The 15,151-nt window shown below is 41.6% G+C and overlaps 1 protein-coding gene across 2 annotated transcripts in view; it reads left to right on the top strand.

Moving 5' to 3' along the window:
• Lcmt1 (leucine carboxyl methyltransferase 1) overlaps nucleotides 1-15,151 on the top strand; it is a 52,538-nt gene that overhangs the window by 17,129 nt on the left and 20,258 nt on the right. The window contains exons 2-5 of one of the 2 annotated variants that reach the window (XM_028764211.1): nucleotides 2,467-2,558; nucleotides 3,483-3,604; nucleotides 7,407-7,483; nucleotides 8,983-9,044. In XM_028764211.1, coding sequence (XP_028620044.1) covers nucleotides 2,467-2,558; nucleotides 3,483-3,604; nucleotides 7,407-7,483; nucleotides 8,983-9,044 — 353 coding nt within the window. Of the gene's footprint in view, nucleotides 1-2,466; nucleotides 2,559-3,482; nucleotides 3,605-7,406; nucleotides 7,484-8,982; nucleotides 9,045-12,641; nucleotides 13,284-15,151 lie in introns of those variants that run through there. The other variant, XM_028764212.1, reaches the window with a different exon arrangement.

Genomic DNA, 15,151 nt, shown 5'->3' on the forward strand with positions numbered 1-15,151 from the left:
CTCCCTCTCCCTCTCCCTCTCCCTCTCTCTCTCTCCCCCTTTTTCTACTTCTACTACCCTCTTAATTCCCCTTCCTATGCCCCAAATAAACTCTATTCTATACTTAAAAAAAAGAATTGTTAAGGCTGAGTTTTTATATTTATTAATTTGTTGTATTTCCTTTATGAATTATCCCCAAATATGTGTTTTCATCCATTTTTACTTCTAGGAATTTCTTCCTAATTTTTGACAGTTCTTTATTTTGTGAGAATATAAGTGCTTTGTAATGGGTTCTGGTATTTCTCCTGGTTGAATCCTTGCCTTTTAGGTTTACTCAGGCTTACGTGTCTCTCATGGGGAAGGCAACCATTCAATTCTGTGACACGCAGGTCTTTGCATTTTACTCCTGTGGAGTCAGATACTGTTTATCCTTTGTGTGTCTCATGGGCTCTGTCAGGAAGGGTTGCCATCACCTGTCCAGTTAGACATAGTAAGCATTTGTTGGCAGGGTGCGCAGTTGCCCACCCTCCCTCACACACCCAAAGCTATGGAACTTAGGTGTGAATTGCTGTTTGAAACTGTTTTGATGCCTTCTGATCCAAGTCAGATGAAGGAACCTCAGAGAGTAGAGTGGTACTTTTTTTTTTAAACCCTCCCCAACTCATGGGTTCTGGAAACTGGAGACCAGTTGGCATTTCTTTGTGTTGGTACACCAATTTGCTTAGTTAATCCCAAATGGATGGCCTGTGAGTGCCAGATTCTGATACTCATCTTCTTTCCTTCAAGCAGTCATCTTTTCTTCCTCCTCTAGTGAGCTGGTTGCTGTGCCTGGCCAAATGGTGAGGTCCTGAGTTTAGCAACTCAGTGGAGAACATTCCTTTCCCCTTCCCTATGCTAAGGATTGGAAAGAACTATTCTTCAGCTGAATATACGCCTTTGCCTCTAGATGGCACTACACGATTCCCTGAAAACTGTCAGATATCCACAGCAAGGATTCAGAACACATTCCCAAACTTCTTCATGCTTCCTATTTATAATACACGGTATTTTCTACTTTGAGCTTTTTTTATATTAAAAAATGAAGATACACTGTTCAAATTGAATTTGATAGAAGCATTTAGCACATATCATTGAAAACCATACTGTTAAATTTTTTTGTTTTTATTTATTTATTTTGTGGTATTGGGGTTGAGTGTAGTGCCTTAGGTAAGAATGATTCCACTCAGCTGTTTTTTTTTTTTTCTTTTTGTTTTATGTTTTGCTTTCTGATACAGGATTTCACTACATAGCCCTGGCTCATTCTATAGATCATGTTGGCCTCAAACTCTCAGAGGTCCATCTGCCTCTGCCTCCCAAATGCTGACCTTAAAGATGTATGCTGCCCTGACTGTGTCTACCTCTGAGCTTTAGGCACTGTTTAGAGATTAAGTAAACTGTGGTCGAATTATAAATGTGCTGTTTGTTTGCTTTGGACTATGGAGATGTGTGTACCAAGGCTGGGCAAATCAGTGAGTATGTTACATTCTGCATTAACTGCCTCATGTAGTTACATGTTTCCTCATGGTATCCACACATATGCAGACATCAGTGAGAGACAAGCTTGTACAGAAAATGGCACCTTGCTAGCGAGGCAGAGTCAGCCTTGTCACTTGTATGGAGGCACACATCTGCAACCTCAGTCCTCTCGAGGGTGGGGCAGGACGAATTCAGGTACTGAGACCAGCCAGGATATGGAGTGAGACCTTGCTTCAAAACCAAAAACAAATAAGAAAAAAGAAGTCTTTGTGGCTGGAGAGATGGCTCAGCAGTTAAGAACACCGACTGCTCTTCCAGAGGTACTGAGTTCAATTCCCAGCAACCATATGGTGGCTCACAACCATCTGTAATGTCCTCTTCTGGTGTGTCTGAAGACAGTGACAGTGTATTCATATAAATAAAATAAATGATTCTTTAAAAAAAAGAGAAAAAAGACGTCTTATTGGTAGATACAAAGAAAAGATGCAGTGTTTGCTTCTAGGAGCTTAAACTGTAGCTTGGAGAGGTCCTGCATGAACCCTAAGCCTTGACTTGGTTATTGTGGAACATGGGGTTTGAGGTGTGGGGACTTGGGGTAACAGTTAGGAAACTTTCTGTTACAGTTGATAAAATCTTGATGTCAGTGGCCCGAGTGTGTCTATAGTGAACAGATGCTCACAGGTCCTGTGAGGGGTGAGCTGAGGCTGGTTTGTTTAGGGCCCTGGGGAGGAAATGAGCAGTGTGAAGAAGAGATGAGGCGTGGTTGGAGTGGGAGGGGTACAGGGAGTGTTACATGAGTGTGGACATGTTAGATGGATTTTGTTAAAGTGCCGTTTGCCAGTCCATGTGCATATATTGGCTTTTTGAAGTCATTGATTTTCCTCTAGATCCTCTTTCTGGTTCTTGGGAACTTGACAGTGGTCCCGAGGACTGAAAAATCCATGCTCACTGCCTACTTTTCAACTTTTCCAGGTTTGCGGTGAGCATTGGCTACTGGCATGATCCGTACATCGAGCATCTTGTGAGGCAGTCTAAAGAGAGGAAGGCCCCCGAAATTAACAGAGGTAAGTGGCTATCTGCCTCCCCGCCACCTCAACCCCATGGGCCCTGAAGGTTTACAGATTTATTCTTAGAGAGCCTTCCAGGGTATGCTCTTTACAAAAAACAGGAAGGAAGGTCTTAGTTCCTAGCATCCTCACCAATATGACACACTATAAAACTTTTTAATCTCTATTTGATCATAAAAATGATGTTACTGAAATTTTATTGTCTAATTCTCCCATTTATAAGAACCTATTAATGGCTGCAGATGTGGCTCATTCACAGAGTGCTTGCCTAGCATGTAAAAGTTCAGGGGTTCAATCTCTAGCACTGAAAAGTGTATGAACACACACACAGATACAAACAACCTCTTTATAAGCCAAGTATGATGGGGTATGCCTCTATTTCCAGTACTCTGAAGGTTCAGGCAGGAAAATTGTGATTTTAAATCCATCTGGGCTATACAATAAGACTTTGCCTCAAAAAAAACAAAACACCAAGCAGAACAAAAATATCATGCATCTTTTGCTATGCACCATCTGCCTATGTGAGGGTAAGCTTTTGTGGCATTTTAGTGTTTATTAACAACTGCTAGGCTTTTAAGTAATTTCATCAAGGCAGAAACATGGCTTACTTTTGCCCCAGTGAAAACTGACCATGTTATCTTAATTCATCTGTGGGTAATGTAGGGGGATCTGGGCCTCTAAAGGTGGATCTTTGCAGATAAATCTCTGTGAGCAATACAAAGAGATTTGAGTACCAAGGATCCTGAGGTAAGGTCATGCCCGTTTACTTGGCAGTCTTTCCTGTAGTCTTGAGGCAGATTTCCTTAGGAATGTTGCTGAGCCAGGAACCCTTGTGGCACCTGGTTCTCTGATGGCTTGAGGGATAATATGTGTTGTCTCTTTGAGTGACTGACAGCTTGTTTCTCTGGAACTCTCTTCAAGGATATTTTGCTCGAGTTCATGGTGTCAGTCAGCTTATTAAAGCTTTTCTCCGGAAGACAGAATGCCATTGTCAAATTCTCAACCTTGGGGCTGGTATGGATACCACCTTCTGGAAATTAAAGGTAATTAAAGGTTCTACTACAGTTGTTCCAGTTTAATTTTTTGATGATGGTTATCCAACTTAAAAAATTTTAAATATATTTATAGGGGGGCTGTCTCAGCTGATAAAACACAGAGACCTGAGTTCTGTCCCCAGGATCCATAGAAAAAACTGGACATAGTAGTTTGCTCTTGTAATCCCAGCACTAGTGAGCTTGGGGCAGAGACAGGTGGGTCTCTGGATGTTCTTGGGCCAGCTAGCCTGTACTACTTGGGGGCTTTTCAAGCCAGTGGGATGTCCTGTTTCAAACAAAAAGTAGAACATCCCTGAGATGATTGACCCTTGAGGTGGTCCTCTGACTCCACATCCTTGTGCATATTAGCAGGGATCCTGCATACACACACACATACACACACACACACACACACACACACACACACACACACTTGTATATAGACACATGCATGTAAGTAAAAAAAAAAAATGAAATAAATTCAGTGACAGACTTTCTCATCCAGTTCCACCTGCTTAGACACTTCTCACAGTAGCTTCTACAGTAACATTCAACCCTTTGTGTTGTCTCACAGGGCCCAGGAAGTTAGAGTGTTTTTCAAATTACATTGTACTAAAAATTCACATATTTTCTTCTATATGCGTTGATACATATTGGGAAGGAAAAATTTCTGCCGGAATCACTGAGAACAAATCTATGAATTTTTTAATTTTGATAGTAACTAAGATGAGTTGACCATATAATGTCTTTCTGGGTAAGATTCAGAGATTTGTGAGATGAACAGGATGTGACATAAAGCCTGTTGTAGTTGTTCTGATTGGGTCTGTGGCTACCCTGTTAGGGGCAGAGGTGCAAGTCTGGTTGTGCTCACAAGGAGAAATATGATTCTGCTTGTATTCTGCCTTTACTCCGTGGCTTGGTTTTTACTGTAATCCTCTGTGTTACATGTTCTTTTTGTAGGTTTGTGCAGATTTCTTGACTTCTCTGTGAGGTTAGTCATGTGCAGTAATGGGTATGTACTTTTCCCCGGATTGTTTGTGAGTGTAGAATAAGGTAGATAAGAATATATGCACACAATCCGACCTGCTTAGATCTTTGGTCCCTAATCAGTTCACCTGATAAGGACTTCTGGTCAACAAAGCTCCCAGCTTTTGTTTTACGTGAGGAACCAGTGATCTTGGTCTTGTTTGTTTCACATTCTCTAGGATAAGATGACTAGCATTTATGAGGGCTTTTATGTGGCAGACATTAGCATGAGTCTGTGAGAGTTTCACAGATGGAGCAGGAGGGATTGGGATGAGTGTCTTGTGGATCCAACAACCACTGGCTTTAGAGTTTGGGCACACATGCAGTGAACTCCAGCCCTTGTTTGCTCACAGTGCTGAGGTAGTTCAGGGGGTGCCTTTTGAGAGACATCTTTTCAGTAGGCCTGTTTTGTCTTTATGGCAGAGTGACGTATGGTTGGTGTATAGGATTTGAGTGAATTCTGTGGAAGGGTGTTGCTGTTGAGAGATCCTTCCACTGGGCTCAAGGTCCCTTTATCATATGGGTTGCTTTCTTTACCATCATGTAGATAACTTGATAATTATTAAATCTGGGATTTTTATTTATGAACAAAGTTTATCTCTTCTAAGAAGAAAATTTTCCTGTCAAGTTGTAAGGAAAACAGCAGAAAGTTTGGAAGTCTTTTGTGAAAATTTCATATTTTTACTGACAATCATGTTATTCTGAGGCAAATTTTTCTTAAATCCAAAGGTTTTTTTTTCAGTACATTGTAGATATTTTCTGTTTATTTTTTAAAATTAATTTTTTTGCATCTGGGTGTTTTGCTTTAATGTATGTTTGTATACTGAGTGCATGCCTGGTGTCCACAGAAGCCAGAGAAGGATGTCAGATCCCCTAGAACTGGAATTACAGATGGTTATGAGCTGCCCTGTGGGTCCTGGGAGTTAAATCAATGGTCCTGGAATATCAGCCAGTGCTCTTAACCTCTGAGTTGTCTCTCCAGCTCCCTGTTTGCTCTTTCAGAGCAGGAGTTGCCAACTATAAGCTATATGCTAAATCTGGCCCACCACCTGTGTTTGTAAATAAAGCTTTGTTGGAACACAGTCACTTCTATTTGTTATACATTATCCATCTTGAGCAACTATATGACTAGGATAACAACAGAGTTAACTAGTCATAACAGAGACCATATGTCCTGCAAAGGTTAAACTGTTTTCTGGTTCTTTGTAAACAGACAAACAAACAAACCAAACAATGAATCTATACTTTAGAGCTGTATGCCTTTGCATAGAAGCATAGGGAGTCTTTCATGCTCTTACTGTGTCACATGCCTTCCTGCTAGAAAGGCTGTGTCTGCAGAACTGAAGCTATTGCTATGGGCTTCCTGCTCCTTCTGTGCGATCTCAGGGGAGCAAGATCCTTTGTATCGCTGGGGTTTCCTTGAGACAGGAAAGCTGGGTCTGTCACAGAAGGAATAAGGGTTGTGAAAGGAGAAGCCCTTTGAGGTACCTCAGCTTCTTGATGTCTCTTGAGTCCTGTAACAGGAAGCAGTGTTGGCTTTGGTAGTGTGTGAAATGGTCAGCCATGGTGGCTTCCCTCTACATTCCAGGCTGCCACTGTGCAAGCCTGACAAGAGACTCAGGGGTGGGGAGGGAGGTTGGGGGGAGGTGTGTACCAGCTTATTACCTGGGAGCTCTTTAGGCTTGCGGTGCTGATGGCCCAGAGAGTCAGAACATCAGTGCATGAAACATGACATGCCACAGTTGTTTTTCCTCAAATGGGATGGAAGCTGGGAGGCTTAGGAGAGGAAGTACCTGGATTACCCCTTGAAAGAAGACACCATCCTGTGGGAGAGGACAGACAGCTGACTGGATGTGTTTGCTTCCATTGCTGCTGTCCGTTGGAGTTGTAGATGACCTGTAACTTATGTATCCTTTGAGAAAAGTGCTCTTGTTTTGATTTTGTGGTACTAAGGATGGAACCCAGGGCTTCTTGCATGTTAGGCAAGTGCTCTACCACTGAGCTGCACCTCTGGTTACAGGTACAGTTCTTAAATCCCAAGCAAATCTTACACTGTGAATAGTCTTAATAGGATTCCTTATTGAAGTGCTTCCATGTCCCCTGAACATATATCCTTCGTCCTTCACATGTCTTCCAGCTGCTTCTACACAGCTCAGCTTTGCAGAGCACAAACTATTAAGTGTGCATTGACTTAGAGCTCAACAAATAGGCTAGACTAGCTGGCCAAAGAGCCCCAGTGGTCCTCCTCTCTCTGTTTCCTTGGCCCTGGGATTACAAACTCACACCACCATTCTTTGAATTTTTACATGAGTTTTAGTATTAAACTCAGATTCTCATACTCATAAGACAAGACTTCACTAACTGAGCTGTTTCCCAGCTTCAGTATTCATTCTTGCTCCTTTCAGATACATTCTTATTGAGACCATAGGAATTTGAAAAATGCCTTTGGAGGCTGAAGGGATGGCTTATCAGTTAAGATCACTTGTTCTTGCAGAGGACACAAGTTCAAGTGTCAGCACCCACATGGTAATTTACAACCATCTTTAATTCCATAGGATTTGATGACCTTTGAGGGCAGCAGGTAGACAGACAGACATGTTATGCTGACACACACAGGCTTGGTAAGCATTCGTACACACAATAAAAATAAGTAAAACATTTCTGACCATATGAGTCTCCTGACCTAAAAGTCCCTAAGTACCCCTTTTGCAGTTTGGTAAGTGTTTAGTGCTTGCTGCATTTAGTGACTGTGAGCTAAGGAATGATTCTGTGTGGTTTTCTCCAGGATGAAGATCTTCTCCCAAATAAATATTTTGAAGTTGACTTTCCAATGATAGTCACAAGAAAGCTGCACACTATCAGGTAAGTGTGGCTTTGTTGGGGAGACAGGATGTGAGTTGGAGACTCAGATCTTGGTGTATCTAGTTGAATGTGAGAGACCTGAGAAGAGTGAGGAGAGAGTGCTGCCTTTCAACTTCCTTTCTTGCTCTGGGACTCCTGAGTCCAGCATGAGTGCAGTCTTCAGCAGTCAGTGCATCTTCTGCACGACCCTCCTTATTCATTACGCTAACTTCTCTCAACACTAAAAATCAACCTATGCAGAGCACAGTTGGATACTCTGAGAATTCTTCAGGATTACTGCTGTATCATGGGGCCCTGAACTAACAGTCATTTCGTTTTGCTTCGAGTATGTGAAGTGCTGTGATGGCTCTTCTCAGGGCTTGCAGAGCTGTGGATGATGCACTTTTCTCTGCCTCTTGCTGTCTCTTGTTTTCTTGGATGTCCCAGTCCTCATAGTAGACTCTGGAGTTGTGTACTTTGAGCCCTCTTGTGGAGATAAGGGTCTTCTGTTCAGACAAGTTGACTTACTTAGGGTCACCTGGCAAGAACTAAGATCTAAACTTCAACTTTGAAAGCCCTCTCTCAGGGCTTAATAGATTTTTGTTGTTGTTTTGTTTTAACACTTCTGCCCCACTGTAAGTAGATATTTAAATAAAAGTCTATTATATTTTATAATTCCATAGATGTTAAAATTTTCAGTTTATGCTACAGCATCCTTATACATTGGGAATGTTTTTCTGTGGTCTACTATGAGTTTTCCAGTTTTTCTAAATATTAAATACATTTTATGTTAAGTAGGCTTTTCAGATGATGAGCGGGGACGCAGAGCTATGTCGTTCTGCTGAGCTCATTAGCACCCTGGCTGACATAGGAGTGAATGGCCCTGGGTGAGACCAAAGCTCAAGGTGGCTTCCTGGAAAGAAAAACAGGTTTTACTTGTGCACAGCCATGCAAGTCTCTAGTTTCTGACTGTTTTCATTTGCTGGGTTGACTTTATGAGTCTGTTCTTTGTACCTGTATGACAGAGAACAGCCAGGATCATAAAATACAATTTTTTTTTTTTTGAGCAAGCAAGAAATTGGAGGTATCTGGAAAATCCTGGAACATTTAGAAAATTTGTGTTAGCCTTTTAGTTATTTCTAAATTGAATTACTTCTGGATCAGTGTGTGATTTGAATGCCAAATGCAGAGCTGCTCTAACCTGACACCTGTGTGGATAGAACTGCTACTGTGCACGTAGGGCCAAATGTAGGCAGAGTAAAAGATTTCTGAAGCGGCCCTTGTTCTGCACATCAGCAGTACACCAAACTTTCCTCATCCAGAAGTCTGAAACAAAAATGATCCAGAATCAGCATCATGTCCAGCTAGCGAAGTATAATGGTAAAGTCTGCAAATCTTACAGACTCTCACAGACATCCTGAATCTGTATACACAGTTTGTGACAGATGGCAGCATTTGGACAGTAAATTCCCTCGTGCGTTTATTGACTCTCTTTTCTCCTCTTTTCCATCTTTCTATAGAAACAAGCCTCTTCTATTCAGACCCATTATGGAGTTACACCCAGAGGAGACTCTTCAAATGGGCAAGTATAGCCTCTGAGCGGCACAGTCGGGATCATAACACACTTAGTTGTTTGAGGCAGGGTCCCCTACTCAATATAATAGTCTCAATATAATATTCTCAATGTAAATGCAGTCCATTCATTTATACTAATCTGCTCAGCTCCAGCTGTCACCTAGGATCTTCTACATTCCTGTCAAACTCTTTACCATTTAGCCGTATCCCCAGACCCCTGTGTGAATATAACTGTTTCTGACACATTCTCTCAGTGCTGAGCCCTACAGATTGTGGTGGGTATTTTGTTTGTTTGTCTGTCTGCAGATGTCTACCAACATTTTCCATTGTGTTCAATTGTGCTTGACAGAGGTCAAGGTTTTAATAGTCATCAGTGAGAGAACATATTCAGAGAGTGGCCTTCTCTGACAGTCAACACAGTAGTCTTCAGACACCGCAACAGTCCTCCTTTTGTGCTCAACTGCAATGCTGTAGCCATGTTCCCTGTGACTAGAGTCTCCTAAAGTTTCCATAGAAGTATGTATGGCTGCCAGCCTTTGTTTCCCATGCAGATCAACTAGACCTGTTGTGGCTATTCGCTTTTCTGTAACAGTCATCTATGTACTTGGTTAATTGGTGTCACATTAGAATGTCCATGACCACCCTTGCACTTTGCATCACTTTGATCAACAATGTGGAAATGTATGACATAGAACCACTTCCCATTGTACACACTCCCTATGTGGCATTACCCTGCTTGGCAGTGTTCAGTTTTCATCTTTGCTGTTGGATAATGAGCCCCATGATGACAGAGGCTTATTGCTGGGTGGTTTTTGTTTTTCCTTCAGGACCCTGCTAGGTAGCTTGAGCTAGCCTAGAACTTAGTTTTCTTCTGCCTACACCTCCTCAGTGCTAGGGTCACAGGCAATGCCATCATGCCCAGCTTAGAACCACATCTTGGTTTTCCTTGTATTCTGAGAATTGGCTCAGTGCTCTGTACATAGTGCCAACAAATTATCAGATGAGTGGGCAGATGAGTAAATTAATCTTGCATGTGGTCAAGAAATCCACCTGAGACAAGAGTCTCCTTTACCTTAAAAGAAAATAAAAACAAAAAACAAAACTCGAGTGTTCTGGGAATATTTCTTATCTAAAAAGAGCATTTTTTACTCTTTTAAAATAGTAAATTAGTCTTTCATTGAAGGAGTAATGATGGCTGGGCAGTGGTGGCACACGCCTTTAATCCCAGCACTTGGAAGGCAGAGGCAGGCGGATTTCTGAGTTCGAGGCCAGCCTGGTCTACAGAGTGAGTTCCAGGACAGCCTGGACTACACAGAGAAACCCTGTCTCGAAAAAGCAAAAAAAAAAAAGAAGGAGAAATGAGTTGAATTGGTTGAGTTCTACTCAGATCAGGTACCTTTTGAAATGCTTACTTGAAAAATACCAGTACTATTGAGTCACTCTGCACATCTGTATGTAAGTGTTATTTATAGACCTTTACTTTGCTCATGCCTTTCCCTGAACTGTAGCTTTAGAAGGCAGATGACCACGGCCTTTATCAGTTACCCTTTGCTCTGTAACAAATCACTGCAAACCATGTGGCCCAAAGCATTGACCATCTGTTTAGCTCACAGCATGACTTGTCTCATTAGTTGGGTTCATTTGGGTAGAACTTCTCAGCTGGGCTCTTGTCTTTGGCAAAGGCCTCCTGTGTGTTCCCAGGCATTGCACTAGGTCAGGCTGACCCTATCTGTTTAAAATTATAGTGCCTTGAATATCTCAGTAACTCCCTAGTACTCTAGACCAAAAGACATCCCTCACACTTCAGTTTACTAATTAGTTGGGTTCATACTTCTTAAGTATATCTGTTGTAACAATTTATTAGTCAGTTGAAGGTAATAGATAAGTTGGACACGCAGTATTTAGTCATTTAGACATTAGACTTGCTATGCAGCCAAAGCTGCCTTAAAGTTTGAATCTTTCTACCTCAGCCTCCTAAGAACTAGGATTCCAGGTATACACCACTGCTTTATGTATGACTATTTCAATCTAACTGCTATTACTAATGAGACCTGTGTACCTGTTGGATACTTAACAACTTCACCTTGGAATCAGGTTGGGTACCACTTATGTCTGTATGTATCAACATTCATGGTTTGCTTTTTATCCACAGCATATGAAGCTTAGCTTCCCAAGGGGATGGTAACATTGGAGGAATTCAAAGAGGTGTACTGTTGAAACTGTGTTTTGCTTATGTTTTTCTGATGTTAAGTATCCATTTCCTGCAGAAATTCAAAACATTCTGCTTCATCCCTGAGAATTTGTTATGCCACCCAGGGTACCTCAGTCAGTGCACATTTGGGAACCCCAAGGTCATCAGTTTAACATCTTCAATACTAAATAAAATCAATCGAGATCAGCATTGTCTATATTTTATGGTTAAAAGAAATGTAGTCACGTGGTTAGGTTGCTTGCCCAGAGCTACAGGGGTGACAGTGGCTAAGTTGAAATGTGACCATGTACTGTAAATTCGATTCAAAGAAGATTTTGCTTTTGAGTCTTAGTTTGTGATCTGCATAGATCACACAATGTGCTGTGATTCCTCAATCACAGAATATTTAGAACCACTTAAAGGTTATTTGTTTTGTTTAAGGTGTGTCTCGCCATGTTGTCCAGGTTGGTGTCAAATTCCAGGGTTGAAGCAATCCTTTGGCCTCAGCCTCCTGAGTAGCTGGGGCTGTGTGTTATTTAAGGACTTTTAACAATTTACTACTTAGTAGTAGAAGATCTTGGGTTCTTGTGCCTCTTTATGTAAGGATCTCTTTGTGTTCATTATTGATGTTTAGAGTCTGATTCTGCTCATCATGGGATACTCCCACAGCTTGTCCCTCAATCGTGACAAGCAAACGCATCTTTAGATACTGCTCCAAGCTCTCTCTAGTGGTGAAATCGCTCTGGTTGAGAACCACTGCTTATACTGAAGAGTGGCTAAGCTTATGTAATGAGGCTTTCCATAAGTCTTGCTCATTTTGGCCATGCATAAGCCAGTTCTTAGTTGTTACTACATAGTAGTTGTATTTTAAAGCTTCTCTTTTGTCAGTTCTCTTAGGAACAAGTCCTCTAAAAGAGTGCTGGTTACAAAACTACCTGTAGTAACACACGGATGTCATTTATAATTTTTTCCCCAACGACAGAATCTCATAAAGCCTAGGCTGGCCCAAACTTACTATGTAACTGAGGCTATCCTTCAGTTCTTAGGCTACTTGCCTCTGCCTCTAAGGGCTAAGATTTCAGGATTGCACCCCACTACTCAATATACAAATTTTAAATCAATGTTAATTGGCTTTCCAAACCTGGATATGTCCATTATTTCAGAAAGCCTTTTATAAACATTGCACAAAATACTTTGAACCTCCATGTTCCCTTACCAGAACACCTAGAAGGAGAGGAGGGATGCATCTCCTGCGTTATGGGAAATCCTTCCATCACCTCTAGGAAGGCTCCAGTATTCAGGCTTTCTGATCAAACGGAGGGCTCTGGCCAGTGCTGGATTTCATAAAAGTGTCTGTTTTCTCAGAATAATAAAACTTCTTTGGAACTTACTCTGAGCCCTTGTCTCTCATAGGTCCATTGTGTTCCTTGTGACATGGTAAAGAGGCTTTCTCTGAGGACAGACAATGGACCTCGTATATCTAAACAACTGGAACAGCTTTGACTTAGGGACAGGTGTATGTGATGCTAGGGCGTGCTGTTCCAGTCCTCAGATTCTGTCTCGTCAAAGGATCAATGAGGTCATGTTGTCCAGGACTTCCTGCCTGTTGTGTGGAATGCCTCCTTGATACAGGCTAGGCCTGAGAGCTTCAGATCACTGTGTACACTCACATCTGCTGTCCTTGTGCACTGTTTGCTGTTTGATACTGGTCCTCGTAAGATAAGTCTCTCCCAAACCATATGGTTGCCCCTTTCCACCATTATATTGTATTATTTCCATTATATTAGCGAACTACATGCCTAAAATTCTGTTGTGTGCCTTTCAAGTTTTTGTCAGAAATGGAAAAACTCATTAAAGACTTGCTTACTATCAATGTACTGTTTCTAAGAAGACATACAGGCACATGAAAATTGTTTGTTTCTGTTATAGACCAGACAAGTACTTTTGTATTCTTTATATTACTTTCTTGATACAGTGCTGTGGTACCCTGGGGCTGACTCTGGGTTCTCTGTTTGTCTTTTATTGCTGTCCTGACATCTCAGGGACTCCCAGAAGGTGTTTATTTATTGACTTATTGTTCAGTGTATTTGCATCAGCCGAATGGGCCGATGGAGATGATGAGCACTGCTTACTTCTATAGTGCTTCTCATTTTTAGTCCTGAGGACGGAATGCAGGCTTTTATACACTCCAGGCAGGCCCTGGGCCACTTTCTGCACTTGTTGATAAGGCGTCTCAGAGCCAGAACTTGAATCAGTAGCAGTGGTTCAGGATGACTGTTGCTTGTCACCTTTTTACATTTTCTGTACTGCTGAGGAAATAGTAAATAAGGCCTGTGGTAGAAAGATAGTTGATCCGGGCATGGTGACAGACACTTGTCATCCCAGCACTTAAGCAGTGGGAGAAATGCTGTGAGTGCAGGGCCAGTCTGAGTTAAACAGCAAGGCCTGTTAAAACAAACAAACATACAAACAAACCCCAGTCATTGGATAGTTGAAAGAGTTTGTGAGGAGACACTGAGTTATCATGATTCCTCTGATGACCATCAAAGACCAGTGTCATTGTGTTTGAATCCATGGTTCCGTGAGTGACAGACAATCCAGTTTCCAGACTGACAATGTCAGAGTCCCTGGGAATGTGCTAGAGATGTAGGAGTCTATGGCAGCAAGGTCTAACAATCATGACTCTGGGTCCTGAAGCTCAAGAACCACTTCAGACACCATTCTCTCTTACCTCTGGCACACCGGAAAATTCATGTTCTTACTCATTTTGAAAATGTACTGCTGCATAAACTTTCTTTTAAACATAGCACATTACAAATGGTGCAGTGTTTGGAGAACCACTCGCCAATGGGTATCAGTAGTTAAACAGGCCTAGTCTTTGACTCTGTAATGCCACTCACACTCCTTTGCCTTGAAGAAGTGACTGACAGGTACTTCATCAGTGTATGTTCATTGCAGTGTCTCAGGTGGAGAAAATTTGGCAATACCATATGTCCAGTAGTAAGGGATTGGCCAAATACAAGGCGTTTTTGCTTGGTGATAGCGTATGTTCAGCAATGAAAGATTGTGTTTTCCTTTTAGTGGCATGCTAGGAAATCAATAAGCTAAGCATGGTGGTGCAGGTCTGCAGTCCCAACTGGACAAGCCCAGGTTGGAGGAATCAGTTTGAGTAACATAGTAAGACCTCATCCTGAGAAAACAAATCAAAATAAAGAGAATGATGTCTTTGATGCTTTTATTATGTAGGAAGCATAGTTTGTAAAACAGATACTAAGTGGTCCTCTTTTCTTAAACACTAGCATGTGAGAGAGAAGTGTTGTATTTGAGTTTAAGCATAAAAGAAAAAACTACGTTGTTATACTGACACCTTTAGAAGATGTGACTCAGGCTAATTTCCACTCTCCTGTCATGTGATTTATGTGTATGTGCAAGTGTGTGTTTATGTGTGCATTCATGTGTGTGTGCTTGTGTGCATGAGCCCATAAGGAGAGCAGAGGAGGAGTCCTCTTCTATTGCTCTCCACTTCGTTGCAGTGATGCAGGGACTGTCACTGAACCTAGATTTTTATGTTTCAATATTATTATTATCTTTATTATTACTATTATTATTACATTTGGTTTTTTTGTTTTTTGTTTTTTGTTTTTTGTTTTTTTTTTTTGAGATAGGGTTTCTCTTTGTAGCCCTGGCTGTCCTGGAGCTTGCTATGTTGACCAGATTGACCTTGAATTCACAGAGAGCCACCTGCCTCTGCATCCCCAAGTGTTAGGATTAAAGGTGTGCACCACAATACCTGGATAAAAGGTACTTTACTTTTAAAAGAGCCATATCTAGGTTGGAGGGATGGCTCTACATTAAGGGCACTTGCTATTCTTCCAGAGGACCTAAGTTTGATTCCCAGCATCCATATGGAGCCTTACAACCAT

The sequence above is a fragment of the Grammomys surdaster genome, unplaced genomic scaffold, assembly GCF_004785775.1.
Source record: "Grammomys surdaster isolate TR1022 unplaced genomic scaffold, NIH_TR_1.0 142, whole genome shotgun sequence".
NCBI lineage: Eukaryota > Metazoa > Chordata > Mammalia > Rodentia > Muridae > Grammomys > Grammomys surdaster.